We start from the raw sequence: 17500 nt of genomic DNA, 5'->3' as shown, positions 1-17500 counted from the left end.
GCTACTAAAGCTTTCTTTTTTATTCTCTCTCCATTTATTTACTCGGGTTCCTTCCTGTTGAAGAGCATAGGCTCGAAACGTAAAAGACTTTCTCACTTTCCCGAGCGTCAAACTAATACACCTGTTTGTTTTTTACACACCTGTCTTCTTTGTTTTTTGTAAATTCCAACTATATACATACATATATAATATATATATATATATATATATATATATATATATATATATATATATATATATATATATATATATATATCTATACAATATGTTACATTACTCGGTAGTCAAGATAAAACTCTGAGTTTCAGATGCCGAAGTGGAAATCCACAACACCATCTCTTCGTTATCTGGCTATTTGAAAACGTTATGAAAAAATACCGTTAAAAATTAAGGGAAATTACTCTGTTATACTCTGCTTTGCCTGCGTACTTATACATCGCTCGCATTTTTCGTCATAAAAATTATATAAAAATACATAAAAATATATAAAAATATATAAAAATATATAAAAATATATAAAATCTTCTTGGGACATAACACAGAAAGCATGTTCTATCCGTTTTCTTTAGGGGACCAAAAACGTAACAGAAATTTAGTCACATGTGGGCATGATCCGAAAAGCTCTGTCCTTGTATTTAGACATGTGGTAGGGTCTAAGCTGCTTTTCCAGATAAGCCATCTCTCCATGTCGCATAAACATGTGGATTTCCACTTCGGCATCTGAAACTCAGAGTTTTATCTTGACTACCGAGTAATGTAACATATTGTATAGATAAATTTCCTCTATTTACATAATATTGAGGTCTCTTTCTTTCTTTTGTTATCTTACCGTTTTATCAATATATATATATATATATATATATACACACATACATCTATATACATACAGATGTGTGTGTATGTATATATAGACACATCTGTGCAAGTGAGTGTGCGTATGCGTGTGTGTGCACGCTCGCGTTTCTGCATGCATCCATATGATGAGCCTATGAAGAAGAACAAATGATCGCTCAACTTGTCAGAAAGTGCAGTCAAATTCTCCTCAAACGTAAGGAAATCATAGATACTCTAGTGTTGAGGTGGTTTGCCACGGTCGGAATATCTTTCTGATCAGTAATGCGATTGGGTAGAGATGAGCTGAGGCGAAATACCAACAAGAGAAACAGAAATGTTGTTGGCAGCGAGACGAGGCAGTCGATACGGCATGAATGCACATACACACACGCATATAAACACACAACCACACACACAGGCACACGCACATACAAACATACACAGACACATGCACACACATACACGCACACACACTCACATACAAACACACATACACACGCACATATACGCGCACACACACACACCATACACACACGCATTTGTAATTAGCTTTCACAATGCATCCAGACTGCATCTTCAAAGCAAGAATTTCGTAAAGTGTTTCATAGACTCTGTTTAGAGAGATTGTAACTTAATGTAATCTGCAGGACAAACTAAGAAGCAAAAAGAGAAAGAAAAAAATGAAAGAAAGGAAGAAAGAAAGAAAGAACTAACAAAAGTAAAGCAGAACTTATTTAATCTATCCATGGTATGCACCCACCTACAGATATGTATGTATGTCTGTATGTATGTGTGCATGTATGTATGTGTATGTGTGCATGTATGTATATGTGTGTGCGTATGCATGTATGTATGTATGTATGTATGTATGTATGTGTGTACGTGTGTATGTATGCATGTATGTATGTATCTGTGTGTGTATGTATGTATTATGTATGTATTTAGGTATGTATGTGTGTATGTATGTATGTGTATGTATGTATGTATGTATGTATCTGTGTGTTTATGCATGTATGTATGTGCGTGTGTATGTATGTATCTATGTGTGTGTATGTTTGTGTGTGTGCATGCATGGATGTATATGTGTGTGTATGTGTGTATGTATGTACGTGTGTGTGCGTATGTATGCATGTGTGTATGTATGTATGCATGTATATATGTATGCATGCATGTATGTATGTGTGTGCGTATGTATGTATGTATGTATGTTATTTTGCTTTATTTCTAGATTTCTGGCCAATGGAGAAAAAGCTAGTTTTTATCTCAATCCCAAACTTCTTCATTTGAATTTAAACATCAACCGGTCAGTTGTACGTGTATGCCTAGAGTCCATATGTCCAAGGGACTCGGTGTATGTGTAGATCTGGATGTTTTGTTTTATGTATGTATGTATACTCAGACGAAGAGTTACATGTCCAAACGTGCATATATATTTATAAGCCAAACTTTTGGAAAGTTTTACATACTCTGACAATTCCATTGATGGCTTGCAATTGTAATCTAATTAGATTTCTCCTTTCTGGCTTTGAGAACATTATTTTGTCAAGACTGGTGCTGAGGCAGTTGATTAAATATCCAAGTGGCCCAATAATTAAGGGTATAAATCTGAATATGTAATCCGGGTGGAATAGCTGTAAATTCCTCAATAGTTCAGCACTGTTTTTTCTTTTGCTGTTGATTTTTAGCTTTATATTGATATCCGTTTCGCCACTGATTTCCATTACTGTACATAGTTTTTCTTCTCTGTCCCAAATCACAATGTTTGGTCTGTTATGTTTGCATTTTATTGAGGTTTTCACTGGAACATCCCACCAGTGCTTTTTCATATTACGAGTGGCTATGGTCTCTACCACATTGTGAGGTTCTCATGTCTTTAGCTTCAACGGATCTAATTATAAAGTGTCTTGGCTGCAACAACATGCTTCATCGGCCAATAAAACCACGAGGAGATTATTAGACAACAGCTTATGATGTAGGTGATATCTTCGGTGATAACTCCACAAAGTCTGCGTCGCTGTCCTTTAATGCACCAGGAATCTGGTTGCTGATTCCTGTCCCTGGATTGCAAACACATACCCTTCAAACTAAGAGTTAGTGATTCGGTTGTTAGTCTTCGATTAATTCTCAATGTTGCTGTCATCCGGGAGCTTTCTGCTAAGATATTCCTGCATAATTTGCTGATACGCACTCATCCTTGCATCTGATGATGAGGCAGAGTCGTGCAACTTCACTGGGCATCTATTCAAGGTTATCAGACAAGGAATATTTCCCGAGTATCTGCTTTCCTAATCTCGTCATGTTATAGGCCGTTGATACGCAGACTTGGTCAACGGATGCACCTCAACACTTGGTTAAAAAATGTCGCTGAAGGAATGTGATGTGACATTCAAAAGCTGTCTGAATTGATGTTAAATATCTGCCTCCTGGTTTTCATTTGGTTAGAAGGGGTTTACATGAAAATTATTTGTGATGGTTAGTAACTTCCAGGTTTTCATATCAATGGGTCGAATCTCAGCAAGTAAATATTGGTATGAGTTCGGGTACTGCAAACACTTTGCGGACCACTCTTTTATTGTATGCAGAGACGTCCATATTTTTACTATTCGTATGTCATTATTCAGTTTATTTCAAGATTTCTTGCCAATAGAGAAAGAACCGGTTTCTAACCTAAATCCAAGGTTCCTTCATTGGAATTTCAACATCAACAACAGCATTTTTGTTTGTATGTATGTATGTATGTATGTATGTATGTATGTATGTATGTATGTATGTGCAGATTTGTATGTTTTATGTATGTATTCTCATACATATAGTTGCATATCCAGGCATGCTCATATATATATTTAAATGATACATACATAAATACATACGCAAACGCATGTACATACATGTATGTATGTATGTATGTATGTATGTATGTATGTATGTATGTATGTATGTATGTATGTATGTATATGTGTATGTATGTATAGTTTCCTTGTATCACTGTTTATATGTAGTCAACCAACCAAGATAAATAACCGAGAATTTAAATTGACCCGAACTTTATCCACAATCGCGACAGCAAGATCATAAATTGTGCGGTGACATTATTTGGTTAAAGCGTCAGAAGAACTGAAATCTCTCAGATTTATGCGAAAATCTACCATTATAGTTGGCCAACAAATATAGTTCTAGCTGCACTCAGAACTATTAATGTAATTATTTTTCAAAATAAATTGGCAATGTATCTTCAAAGAAGGAAAGTGGTCTATAATTTAGCTACAGTTCCAAATATCCATAATGTAAATATGGACATCGTAATTGAATTAAAAAGAAAGCAAAAAAAAATATTGATAAAAAACAATTCAAAACAAATTCACATGTACTTCTCTTTCTCTCTTTCTCTATCACTTTCCTTCTTTGTTTGTTTGTTTGTACCTCTCTCTTTCTTTCTCCTCTTCTTTCTCGCTTCCTCACTCTCTCGCAGAATTTATCTGCACAAAGCGTGTATAAACATATACAGGTGGGCATGTATGTATATGAGTTTGCACATACGTATGTGCGTATATGTATGTATGTATGTATGTATGTATGTGTCAGTATACACACATAAATATACAAATGTATGTCTCTCTCTCTCTCTCCCTCTATATATATATATATATATATATATATATAGATAGATAGATAGATAGATATACATGTATGTATGCATATATATATACATGTATGTATACACACACACACACACACACATATATATATATATATTATATATATATATATATATATATATATATATGTATGTGTATATATATATACATACATTTATACATACATGCATACATACACACACGCACACACACACACAGACACAGACACAGACACACACACACACACACACACATATAATATATATATATATATATATATATATATATATATATATATACATACACACACGCACACGTAGGCAGAAAGGTGAGAAGAAAATCGATTGACTTTACACCAATGTATATTATCGCAGGCGAGAACAGAAGCCATAAACCTTTAAGTGTCAATATTTGCTTAAAACGTAACATAATTGAAATTTCTATACTTATTTTAATAAATATTTCACACAAACAACTGTTTGTGTGTTCAGTTCTTCTGCATATTGTATTAAGCTAGACACACTGAAAACTACTTTATCGGGCATTTTGCTAGATTCTCGCTACAAAGTTGCATTTGTTAAGTATTGAAAGGAAAAAAAAAATGTTACGGCGATGTACTTGCCCTACAAGCTATTTGATCCTGCAAGCCTTTTGTGTTTTAATTAAAACACTACTATCTGGTTGGGGAAAAAGATCGCGAGCCGTATATATTTTTGTGGTGAGTTCATTCAGTAAATGTCATGTTTAATGGTGACTCATTGTCTTTGTCGAAAACGAGTTTTGTTGCAATAAGACAATGCAAAGCCATACACCGCCAGAAAGACCAGCAACAAGATTGAAAAATTGGACGGTGTGGAAGTTCCGCCGCATCCAGCCTATAGTCCAGACGTTGCTCCATCTGACAGCGGTCTCTTCCGATCTGTGCAGCATTTTATGAAAGTTCGCCGATTTCAGTCATTCGATGAAGTTGAAGAAGTACTTTGACCAAATCCGAAACCTTGCAGATCTTTGGCCGAATGTCATGGAAAATGATGGTCTTTATTTTGAAGAATAGTTGTTGTTGGTGTTGAATAAATTCTTGCATAAAAAAATTCATTATTTTAATACGGCGCACGAACTTTTTCCTCAACCCAGTATTATTAGGTGCTGGAGTGGCTGGGTGGTAAGAAGCTTGCTTCCCTACGATATGGTTTTGGGTTCAGTCGGGCTGAGGTTATATATGCCTTCTGAGTGGTTTTAGTAGACGGAAACTGAAAGAAGCCCATATATATATTACAATTAGTTGGTTGTCATAAAAAAATTCAGAGTTTCGGATGCCGGGGCTGAAGTCTGCTCCGGCATCTCATTAGTTATTACGACATAGCATTTGTCTTAATAACGGATGAGATACCGGAGCAGACTTCAGTCCCAGCATCCGAAACTCTGAGTTTTATTATGACAACCAACTAATTGTCACATATTATATTTGTAGATAAACTCCTCTATTTTACATAATCTCGAGGTCTTATTCATTCTTTTGCTGTCTATTATTAGTATATATATATATATATATATATATATATATATATAATATATATATATATTATATATATATATATATATAATATATATATATATATATGTATATATATATATATATTAATATATATATATATATATATACATATATATGGACTCATCAGAGAATATGACAGCGTCCCAAAATGCTAGTGGCCTCTCCACCATCTCACTGACGTAATCTTTTCTCTGCTTGATGTTGGCTGGCTGGTCTAAGAAGTGGCTTCCTTCTTTCTGTTTCGCCATAGTAACCAAGTTTGTAGAGATACCTGAGAGCTGTTCTGGGACTGACATAAACTTGTTCTGCTATGTCAGACGCCTTGCAACGAGGATTATCCTCCACACTTCTCTTAGCAAAGAGATGGGTCCTGTCAGAGGACCCTAGTTGATCTGGGCGAGGTGAAGTGGACTCCTTCCCCTCTCTGGTGAATTGTGCAATCACTCTATTAATTGTAGATATCAGTTAATAGAGGTTTTCTGTGATTTTACGCTAAGTCCACTTTCAGATTGCCCCTCAATGCGGCCTCTTTGAAATTTGGACAGTTCCAAGGGTTCTTTTGTACGTGGCATATAGTACATATAGTACCAGAAACATAAAAATGTCAATTAATAAAAAAATATAAATCTTTACAAGTTAGAACATAAAACGATGCTTCTTGATGGGGTTCTATTTACTTGCCTGTGTTTGTAAAACTTTTGTATCTCTGCCGTAAGGCTTCATTTCCACACGCACCAGCTTAATTCAATTCGTCCTTAGTCGAAAGACACCTGTTGTTATGTCCTGTTATTATTTTTATTGTATTTATTTTTTTATTGTATTTATATTTGCGTAACATTCTTTCCGTCCTTGTTTTTGTATACATTCGATGCTTTCTTCCAAGGAATCTAATGTTTTTCCTTGGGGCTGGCCAGATTGGAGCAATCTCAAAAATAATCATCCGAAATTGCGAGGATGATCTGGTTCTTGACTGAGGATAGAAAGCTTCGAATAACCCATCCTTGTTTTTTTGTATCGTCTATCTGGATGTTTTGTTGTCCTTTTTTGTATTACCTAGTTGTCCGGATATTTTGCGTTCTTGTCCCATTTTGTATTATATATATATATATATATATTATATATATATATATATATATATATATCCACCACCGCTTGACAACTGGTGTCGGTGTGTTTTCGTACTTGTAACTTAGCGGTTCGGCAAAAGATACCGACAGAATAAGTACCAGGCATAAAAAAAAACAAATAAATACAGTGTCCGACTCAATCGACTAAAAGTTCTGCAAGGTGGTGCTCCAGCATGGCTGCAGTCTAATGACTCCAGCAAGCAAAAGCTAAAAGAGATAAAAGATAAAATATTAAATGTTTAAATCTTTTGAACGGCTAATTTGTGCCTTCCATGGTTTAATTGTTACAAAAATAATTATACGAATAGCTCTGAGTAAAGCCGGAACTACATTTGAAGAGAAACTCTCGTATGTAATCCGCTCCGGAATGTGGAATATCAGGGTGAGTAAAACGTAAGAAACGTTTTGAACCACGAAGAATTTGTACTGGATCTTTGCAGAGTTTTGAATTCCTTTTAAACATGTTTTTGCAAATGTCTGATAATACGGACATAGACTTGCCCAAATGCATCATTAAATCAACATTGATATTTTTTCACACCGTTGTTACAATCATCTGAAATGGAACTGTCAAAACGCGATATTCGAGCAGTTTTGCTATCCAACTTCCAAAAAGAATGTAAGGCAGCTGAGACTGCTCGCGAAATTAACGAAACGTGTGGTGAGGAAAATGACCAGTGAATGCTCAGCTCGAAAATGGTTTAAATGATTTCGCAGTGGAGACCTGAGCCTTGAAGATCGTGAGCGTAGTGGATGCCCATCTGTCATCGATGACGGTCAATAAAAGACCGTCATTGAGAAAGATCCACGTAAAACCACTCGAGAACAGACAAAAAGAACTTCAAATTAGCCAGAAAACTGCCTGCAATCATTTGCATGCGATCGGAAAATCAAAAGGGCTCGACATACGATTTGAATGAAAATCAGAAAATGCGCAGATATGAAATTTCCTCATGGCTTCTTCTCCATAACCAGACCGATCGATTTCTCGACCGTATTGTAACTTGCGATGGAAAGTGGATTCTGCACAATAATAAAAAACGTTCTTCGCAGTGGCTGGACCAAAATGAAGCCTCAAAACTTCCCTAAACCCAAGCTCTTCAAAAAGAAGGCTGTGATGACTGTTTGGTGGCGTATTGCTATACTTCTTAAACCCGGAAAAGCCATTACTGCAGAAATATATTGCCATGAAATTGCCAAAATGAACGAAAAATTCCTACTCCAGACTAGTCAACAGAAGAGGGGCATTCTTCATGACAATGCTCGACCAAACCTTTCACTAATGACGCTCCAGAAGTTGAGGGAACTGGACTACGAAGTTCTTCTCCACCCAGCTTAGTGGTAGTCAGTAGGAGAAAGGTCTGGACCTTTCTCCTACTGACTACCGCATTTTCAAGCACCTCGATGCTTTCCTTTGAGGGAAGGCGTTCAAAAATAAAACCGATGCCAAAAGTGCGTTCAAAGTTCCAGAACTTCAGATTTTTATGTTACCAAAATAAACAAAATTGTAACTCATTGACAAAATCGCGTTGATTGTAATGGTACTTACTTTGATGAATAAAATTTCCGCATTGTTGAAATATTTTGAGATGAATTTCATGTTTCAAAATGTTGCTTACTTTTTACTCAGCCTGATATTTGAATTGGTGCTATATTTTGAATTTCGTGTACAATTCTATACACGAAACTTCTATATAGCTTCTTTATTCTCAGTTTCACTCACAAGAAAGGGGTCATTTCGAGGTTTGTATGAAATGAAATGTGTAAAGATAGTATCACGCTGTTAGTTGGCACCCATGACCTCACGGTTGCGGAAAGAGCTTCCAAACTATTCGGCTGTGCTTCGACTCCAAAGATATTTAAAGGATAAGGCAGTTAAATTTGATATCCATATTGCACGTGTTTTGGCATTGCTCTTTCGAATGTCTATAGACTTCGGGTAAATTCAATCTCACTATCACTTATCACTTCCTTCCCTTTCACTCTCTCCGTATATATAAGTATAGTAGGCTGTGTGGTAAGCAGCTCTCTTACCAACCACATGGTTCCAGGTTCAGTTACGCTGCGTGGTACCTTGGGCAAGTGTCTTCTACTATAGCCTCTGTGTTTGTCTCTCATCTCTGCTTGACAACCGGTGTTGATTTGATTACGTCCCCGTACAGTAGCTGTTCAGCAAAAGAGATCGATAAAATAAGCACGAAATTTAAACGAATACTGGGGTCGATTTATTTGACTCAATCCTTCGAAGTGGTACCCCAGCATGGCTGCAGTTCAATAGCTGAGCCAAGTAAAAGAAGTAAAAGAGCAAAAAATTAATTATTTTCAAAAACTTACTTGAGCGACACCTAGAAGAATGTCTTTCTCCGATCCCTGATGATGTTCTCTCAATATTCCGCACTGGAAAAAAGAAATTACAAGAGTTTCCACAGCTTCACACAAATAAAGGATTAGTTTTGACATTTAAAATGTTATTGTACAACTTTGAAATCTAAAACGAAACTTTTTTGGCCAATAAGATTTTTCAAATTACCACAAAATCACAAATCTGTAGAAGTAGGGTGAGACATTGTCCGTTGAAACAGCCCCTTGTACACATTAAGAGAAGTATTATCTCGATCTCTAAGACTCCATAGACCAGTTGCCTGGTTTCCATAAGTGACATTCTCTCTAAACAGGACGCCGGTCCGTCGCAGGTGGTGGTGGTGGTGGTGGGCCCATTTACAGCTGTGTGGACTGGAGGAATGTGAAATGAAGCGTTTTGCTCCAGAGAGCACAACGCACCAACCTGTCCGGGAATCGAAACCACAATCTTGCGACCACGAGCATGATACCTTGACCACTAGGCTACTCGCCTTCACCTCTAGTACATGACTAGGGTTTATTTTAACGACGCTGGATGGAGGAAAAGACCAAGTTTACCTTGACAGGATTCTGAACCAAGAGAACAGACGAGGTCGGAACTAATACAATAAAGTAACGTCAAGGTTTAAAAAATTGGATGCATGGGTTAGAAGTTTGGTTAGTAACCACTTGTTGCCAGTTTCGATCCCACTGTGCAAAACCTTGAGTAGGTTTTTTTTACTGTTGAAGATAACGGAATTTACCTGACAGAAACTGTGCGGGAACACGTTATGTGTGTGTGTGTGTGTGTGTGTGTGTGTACGTTCGTAAGATTCAGTCAGATGGAGACAATAGGAAGGTATTTTAAAGACAAATGCATACATTTTACCGTAGCTGTCAATTGTGGGACACAGCTGTCTGTTACAGTTTATATATCAATATCAACATATATATATATATATTTCCTAGAAAGTTAGAGGTTGTGAATCCAACCAACTAAAGGATAATATCTATCCAATATACTGCTGGCAGAATACCCAATTATTAATACACAAATGTTTTTTATTGCATTGCAATTACATTACCGAGTGTACTAAATGGGTGAAGGTAAAGAGATATTTTACCATTAATTTATAGAGCAATAAGAAAATGGAGGGGGTCAATTGGTGGTTCATCAACTTTTAGACATTATATTATGTCAACATATTTATTTATTTACTAAAATGACAATTACAAGAATATACATACGTGTATAACATATTATGCTTTACATATAAAATATATTAATATATAAAGATACCAGTAATTATTAAAATATAACATATAGCATACAGGAATATGTAACGAACTGGCGCTCTGTCAGCTAGGATGACAAGGGTTCCAGTTGATCCGATCGATGGAACAACCTGCTCGTGAAAATGAACGTGCAAGTGGCTGAGTACCCCACAGGTACGCGTACCCTTAACGTAGTTCTCAGGGAGATTCAACGTGACACGGAATGTGACAAGGATGGTTCTTTGAAATGCAAGAACTACTCACTTTTGTCACCCGAGTGAACTGGAGCAACGTGAAATAAAGTGTCTTGCTCAAGAACACAACGCGCCACTGGGTAGCGAAAACACGGGTTAAACGACTTTGAACCGAACACCCCCTAACCACTTAGCCATGCGCCTTCACATACATATGTGTGTCAGTGCACACTCAAAGACAGGATCTGATCACGCCCTGAAGTGATTTTTGTCAGTGAAGTTGACGCGACGCGACGCTTGGTCTGTCACTTGAATATTGTTGAATGAAAGAAGAAGAAGAAGAAGAAGAAGAAGAAGAAGAAGAAGAAGAGAAGAAGAAGAAGAAGAAGAAGAAGATATAAATCAGACTAAGACGATTTGTGCTGTCATCTCATAACGTGTGAAAATATCGACAAATCTTTATAAGGAAATACAAAATAAATAAATAAATAAATAAATAAATAGCAAAAGAGGAGGGGAAACTAGCCGCCGCCGTCCATAATATCATCATCATCATCAAAGCCTGGACACTACTGTTTCAGATGTTAGGGACCATAGGGTCAGTTACTGGTTCCCATGGTACGCAAATGACTTGGGATTACAACTTTTCCCTATGAAAAAGATGTCAGTCCATTGCAAGGTTAATCATTTCCAGCTGAGTGGACAGGTGTTATATCAAATGAAGTGTTTTGCTCAAAAGCATAATACACCACCTGGTTCAAAAATCGAAACGATGATCTTATAATCGTGAAGATAACGCCGTATCCACTACGCCGTGCACCCCACCTTTCCCGTCCTTATATTTAGAACGGGTGAATTAGGATGAAAGCGGTGTAATAACTATCGGCTTATATTTAGAAGTTCATCGTCTTGATATAGCATTTTCGTTAGGGACTTTCCCCCCAATTTAACAGGTAATACAAAAGCAATAATTAGTACAGGTATATGTGTGTGTGGGGGGGATGGTCTGGGAGGCATATTTCATTGCTGTAAGCAATGTAACATATTTCTAAAATAGATGAACAAGATATTAAACTTTGTCGGAAGAATATTATACTCAATTAAATCGACTCAAGTAGTTGATTGATACTTATTTTATCGATTCCGGAAGGAGTAAAGACAGTCAAGCAAGAAGCGATGCGATAGGAAGTATTGGGTAATTAACAGGTGTCTTCTTTATATAGCTTTAGGTGTTGTGTTATAGTTTTAGTGCAAAGATAAGTCACGGAATTAATAGCAATTTGAAAGCACACATACACGCACGTACACATTTATTTAAGAAGGTTGTACAGGCTCATCCCCTCCATCTCTTCCTTTCCTATGTAGCTATCCACTTCAGGGTTGAATCTTAAGTGTTTTTACCATTCTCTCTCATTTCCTGTTCTCATTGAAGTCTTTAGTATTTTGAATTCTTATTTCTTCCTTTCTCCCTCACAAGCTCTTTCTCTACCGCCGTCTCTCTCTCTCTCTGACTTTCTCTGAATATGATATTCACTGATTTTAATTAATTTAAGCGAGAAATTTACTTCCCGCTAAATTAATTTAATTTTGTGGATGCGAGATCAAATTACGGCCAAGTTCAAATGCAATTTCATGTTACAATATTGAGATATTTTAATATCGAACAGTGAGAATGAATGCTCAACGCCGTTTTGTTCGATAGATATTCTGTATTTGTGGGGCAACAAGACTACCATTGGTGTTTCGTGTTGAGAATTCTTAGCAATTATCGAGGCTGCTACAAAGAACGTTGGTATATTTTCTCCATAAACATATATATATATATATATATATATATATATATATATATATACATATACATACACACACACACACACACACACACATATATATATATATGTGTGTGTGTGTGTAATTATTCAACAGATTAATCATAAATCTAACGTTGTTCATTTAACTCGATGAATCAAAGTTGTTACTTACTCGGGAAGATGCGTAAAGTTTTCTTGGAAAAGCTGCAACGGAAAGCATCTATAAAACCTTTTCGGAAATTTTCATTGAAACCACAATAGAGTATTGGGTTTAAAGAACTGTTTAAGTAGGCCACGTACAACGCCACAAAGCGAACAGTTTCAATATAAGCAGGGAACTGGAAGAAGAAGAAAGACAGAAGTTAATATGGAAGTAATATCTATGACGAGAACTATATGTTCTTTTATAGAAACAAGATCTGGAAAAAAAAAATCAACCGAAGCAAGAAAGAAGAGAAGACATGCTGACGTTTTCGTTTTTCTTCAGATTTAATCGAAATTTTTTTTCTTGGGATTCAGGTCTGTTACTGACAAGGAGACAAGTCTTCATTGTTTGAGCCAAGACGTTTCCCTGGATTTGCGAATAGGTGTGTGTAATATATACTTAAATGTATGTTTGCATATATATATATATATATATGTTTTCAGTCATATGTAAGTTATGTTTGATGTGGTTATGTATTTTCCTTACATTCTAAATGTAACAAGAACATCAACGACAACGATGAAAAGAGCACGTCTGGAATAAATTGAAGGAAGCCATATAACGTATTGTATTGTTGACAATACAAAAGTTTAAGCAAACAGCTAGTGATATGCAAATATGTAAATATAAATCCTTACTTGTTTCTTAGAACGGAAGAGTCCCCATAGCAACAGTATTTGTTGAGGCGACCAGCAAAGAATAAAGACAATTAATACGACGATCAGCATCTTTATAACCTGAAATGAAAAAACATAATACAGTCAGAATTTCTAAAAGGCGACGAGATGGCAGACTCGCTTGCACGTCGGACAAAATGTTTAGCAGCATTTCTTCCGACTTCTGACGTTCTCAGTTCAAACCCCACCGAGGTTAACTTTGCCCTTTGTCGCTTTGGAATCGATAAAATAAATTACGAGGCGGGTATCTTATTCTAGAGAATATTGCGATCTCAGTCATTATATGCGCCGTGGAAACCGGGTAACCGGGTAACCGGGCCTTCTGAGTCGTAGGAATCGAGAAAACAAAAAGAAAGGATGAAATGATTTCTAACATTGCAATAAGATCTCATATTTTAGGTTTCATCGATTTATCAATTCCAGTACTTTAATGATATTTATTTTATCGAGCTAGGAAGGATGAGAAGGCGCGTGGTTTTGATTCCCGAACTGGGTGATACATTATCTAACCCTAACCCTAACCCTAACCCTTCATGTCACATTGCTCGAGTTCACTATTTGAAAACTCCAAGTACTTAATCAGCACCCAGAATTGGTCTCATTATGTAGACAGAATTTTTAAAACAATCTATTTTAAACCGACAGTGTATCGAAAGGGATAACCGCTTACTAAAAATATTCTCTCTCTCTTACTCTCTTTTAATTCTCTCTCTTTTACTTTCATTCTCTCTCTCTCCTATATATATATATATTATTATATATATACAAATCTTTATTCATACATATGTATGTATATTGTGTATCTCATATATATGTATGTATTAGTATATCTTATATATATGTATAGATATATATATTATATATATAATACATATTATATGTATGTAAATATATATATATATATATATATGTATATATATGTATATATAATATATATATATATATATATATATATATATATATATATATATATATAATATATATATTATATATAGATAGATAGATAGATAGATAGATAGATAGATTAAAATTAATCAAAGGACATATTAAGTATGTCTACCTGCTGGAAATAACAGTCAAAACTCTTATTTAAATCGCCAAAATACATTGTTGATAACTATAGAAATCAACCGAAGGCAAATCAGGCTAAGACAATCTCTCGGCATACATTCAAGTATTTGGACTCACGTGGACCGGTTTCTGTACTGGCAAAAATAGCGTTAGCTTCTTCAGCACGCGTTACCATGATAGAGGCTTCCACCTATCGTTTTGAAGTCTGCATCGCAACTTTTGAAGTCTGCATCGCAACTTATTCGTTTTGCACCGAAATCATGGCAGCCATCAGTGTGGAAATAATCTCGATACAGGGGCAAACAATTCACGAGAATATCTATCTATATATATATATATATATATATATATATATATACATCACGTGATCACGTGACCGACCAGACCATCAGATGTTGTTACACATCGCTGGTCACAATGCGTTCGCATTGTTTTAGCCTTCGAATGACGCCACCCCGCTGGCTAAGCGAGCAGGCCAATATATATATACATATATATATATGCGTGTGTGTGTATTGTATATAAAATTTCATACATGCACACATATGTTGGCACTAACTTTTTTTAAACATACATCATGAAACACGGGTATGTTAAAGTTTTACGAAGCTCTGTCTCTCAAGATGGATTTAACTTTTTTTTTTCTCGATCATCCTGAATTTGTCAACCTAACGAAATGCACCGGAATGATAGACATTTGAAATTAATGTAATTGAAGCAAAGGATTAGATCATTGCGTTATTGCATCGCTTGTCCACTCGCTGAATTATTTCCAGGATTTTAAATTATTTATAGATAAATCCAGCTAAGCTTAGTTACATTATGAGAATGTATTAGCTGAATATTGAATTTTGGATTATATTTGGCTATCAAAATTGATCGATGTTCTTCTATTATAAATCTATTGAGTACAGTCATTTTGTTTTTTGCATCAGCTATTTTCCTAAATGTTATTATTTAAGCATTTGTCTTGCCGCATGTCTTGGTGAAATTGCTTTAGGTTTAAGATTAGCATGCAGTATTTGTGTAATGTTTTTGTTCTTGTTATTTAGCTACGTAGATGTTCGAGTGTTGACCAACATAATTTTTGTCTTATTCGATTATCTTGTTGGGGTAATTTGTTAGGCATTTAAAAAAGTCTACCGGAATAATCTCCGACAGAAAATTCGGAGATATGCACAGTTATATTTAACCAATAACTGGTACCCCTTGCAACTACATAGACACCGTGAACATATATTCATTTACCTTTCCTTTGTAATATACCTATGAGTGGAGAGGTGGCATGGGGAATTGGGGTTAGGCCCTTGCTTCTGGAAACAGACCGGGCAGAGGAGAAGAAGTGGTTACGTTATTATCCATGCAATATGGTTGACCAGCGACGAATACAGGATCACATTTTCCGATGCCTTCTTTCTTTAAAGACGGAATGGTACGATTTGAGAGCATTTGATTATTATTTGTTGTGTATAGATCAACAGTAGAAAGGCTCCGCCTGTTATTAGTCATTGCCATGCTGGGTCGCCGGGCTTTAGAATTTAGTCGAACAGACCAACTACTTTAAAAAAAAGTCTAGTATTTATTCTATCAATCTCTTTAACTGGTAAGTCAAGATGATGTAAACAAACCAGAATCGGTTATCGAGTTCTGGAGGTAGCAAACACACTTACGCACACACATACTTACACACACGCGCGAACGCGTGCGTAAAATACCTATGTATATACCATGGGATTCCTTTCAGTTTCTGTCCGCATCCAGTCTTTTGTCAGTTTAGAACTATGTTAAACAAGCTGACCAGGGTAGAATTATTTTAACCAAACGGACTCCACAATAGACATATTTGGATCACGTGATTTAGTTTCAAATTGAACAATTGTTTGGTCTTAGAATACTTTGTGTTCCGCATGTTTTTGTATTTTTTTTAGTAGAAAGCCATAAATACCAACACGAAGCATAAACAATCCTTAAAGATGAACAATAGATAATCGTTCTAAAAATTTCACTCGTTCATCTTGGATTTAAGAAACATGTTGATAAACCACGTGATTGATTGGCAACTGGATTCCTTTCCAAGAATTATTTCATTTTTGAGATCCACGTTAGGCATTTGCTACGGTGTGGTGAGCGAAGGCATGTGACCTAGTGGTTGGGGTGTCGTACTCACGATGGCAACACCACGGTTTCTATTCCTGGACCAAGCATAGTGTTGTGTTATTCAGTAAAACATTTCATTTCACCCTACCCCCAGTTCACTCAACCGTCAATGATTAACCCTGCGACGGACAAGTGAACAACTCAAAGGTGGATATTGTGATCTCTGGTCATGATACAGAAACCGGGTAACCGGCTTTGTAAGTTCTTGGACTCGAGACAGAAATTATTATACTCGATGTGATGAGGTTCATTTTAAGTAAACTAAACCTAGACAGCTCTTTGTTTGCACGAAATAAAATTAACCGATGTATCAGCGTATACATAGTGATACAGCTGTCCATCCGTAACATTTCTACTATGGCATATTTACTTAGCTCTCTTTAAATTCTCCCACAGAAAAAAATCAACGATATATGGCGATATGAATTGAATGAAGTCAAAAATAATTGCGGTGTGCAATATAATTTCACTTAAATAAACAAATATCAAAGCAGTAAACGATACGGTTGTCAGAAAATCACAAGTCGCATCAATGAAATTCAAGCGAACTACAGAAATTATGAAATACAACTCGCATTTAAAACAAGCTATAAATATGTATCAAAGTCTCTAACACTGT

The 17500-nt window shown here is 35.9% G+C and overlaps 1 protein-coding gene across 6 annotated transcripts in view; it reads right to left on the bottom strand.

The window, feature by feature from the left end:
- The window catches only part of LOC115214437 (neuropeptide FF receptor 2-like), a 105698-nt gene that overhangs the window by 4652 nt on the left and 83546 nt on the right, over positions 1-17500 (bottom strand). For all 6 annotated transcript variants that reach the window (XR_005000072.1, XM_036504828.1, XM_036504826.1 and 3 more), the window contains 3 exons: positions 13615-13713; positions 12944-13109; positions 9486-9548 (listed from right to left, as the gene is read on the bottom strand). Coding sequence is in view for 5 of the 6 variants with exons in the window: in XM_036504828.1 (XP_036360721.1) it covers positions 9486-9548; positions 12944-13109; positions 13615-13713 (328 nt within the window). In the remaining variant the exon portion in view is untranslated. The remainder of the gene's footprint in view (positions 1-9485; positions 9549-12943; positions 13110-13614; positions 13714-17500) is intronic.

The sequence above is a fragment of the Octopus sinensis genome, linkage group LG7, assembly GCF_006345805.1.
Source record: "Octopus sinensis linkage group LG7, ASM634580v1, whole genome shotgun sequence".
NCBI lineage: Eukaryota > Metazoa > Mollusca > Cephalopoda > Octopoda > Octopodidae > Octopus > Octopus sinensis.
The sequence above is the reverse complement of the archived record's forward strand: the minus strand, read 5'-3'. Positions and strand labels throughout refer to the sequence as shown.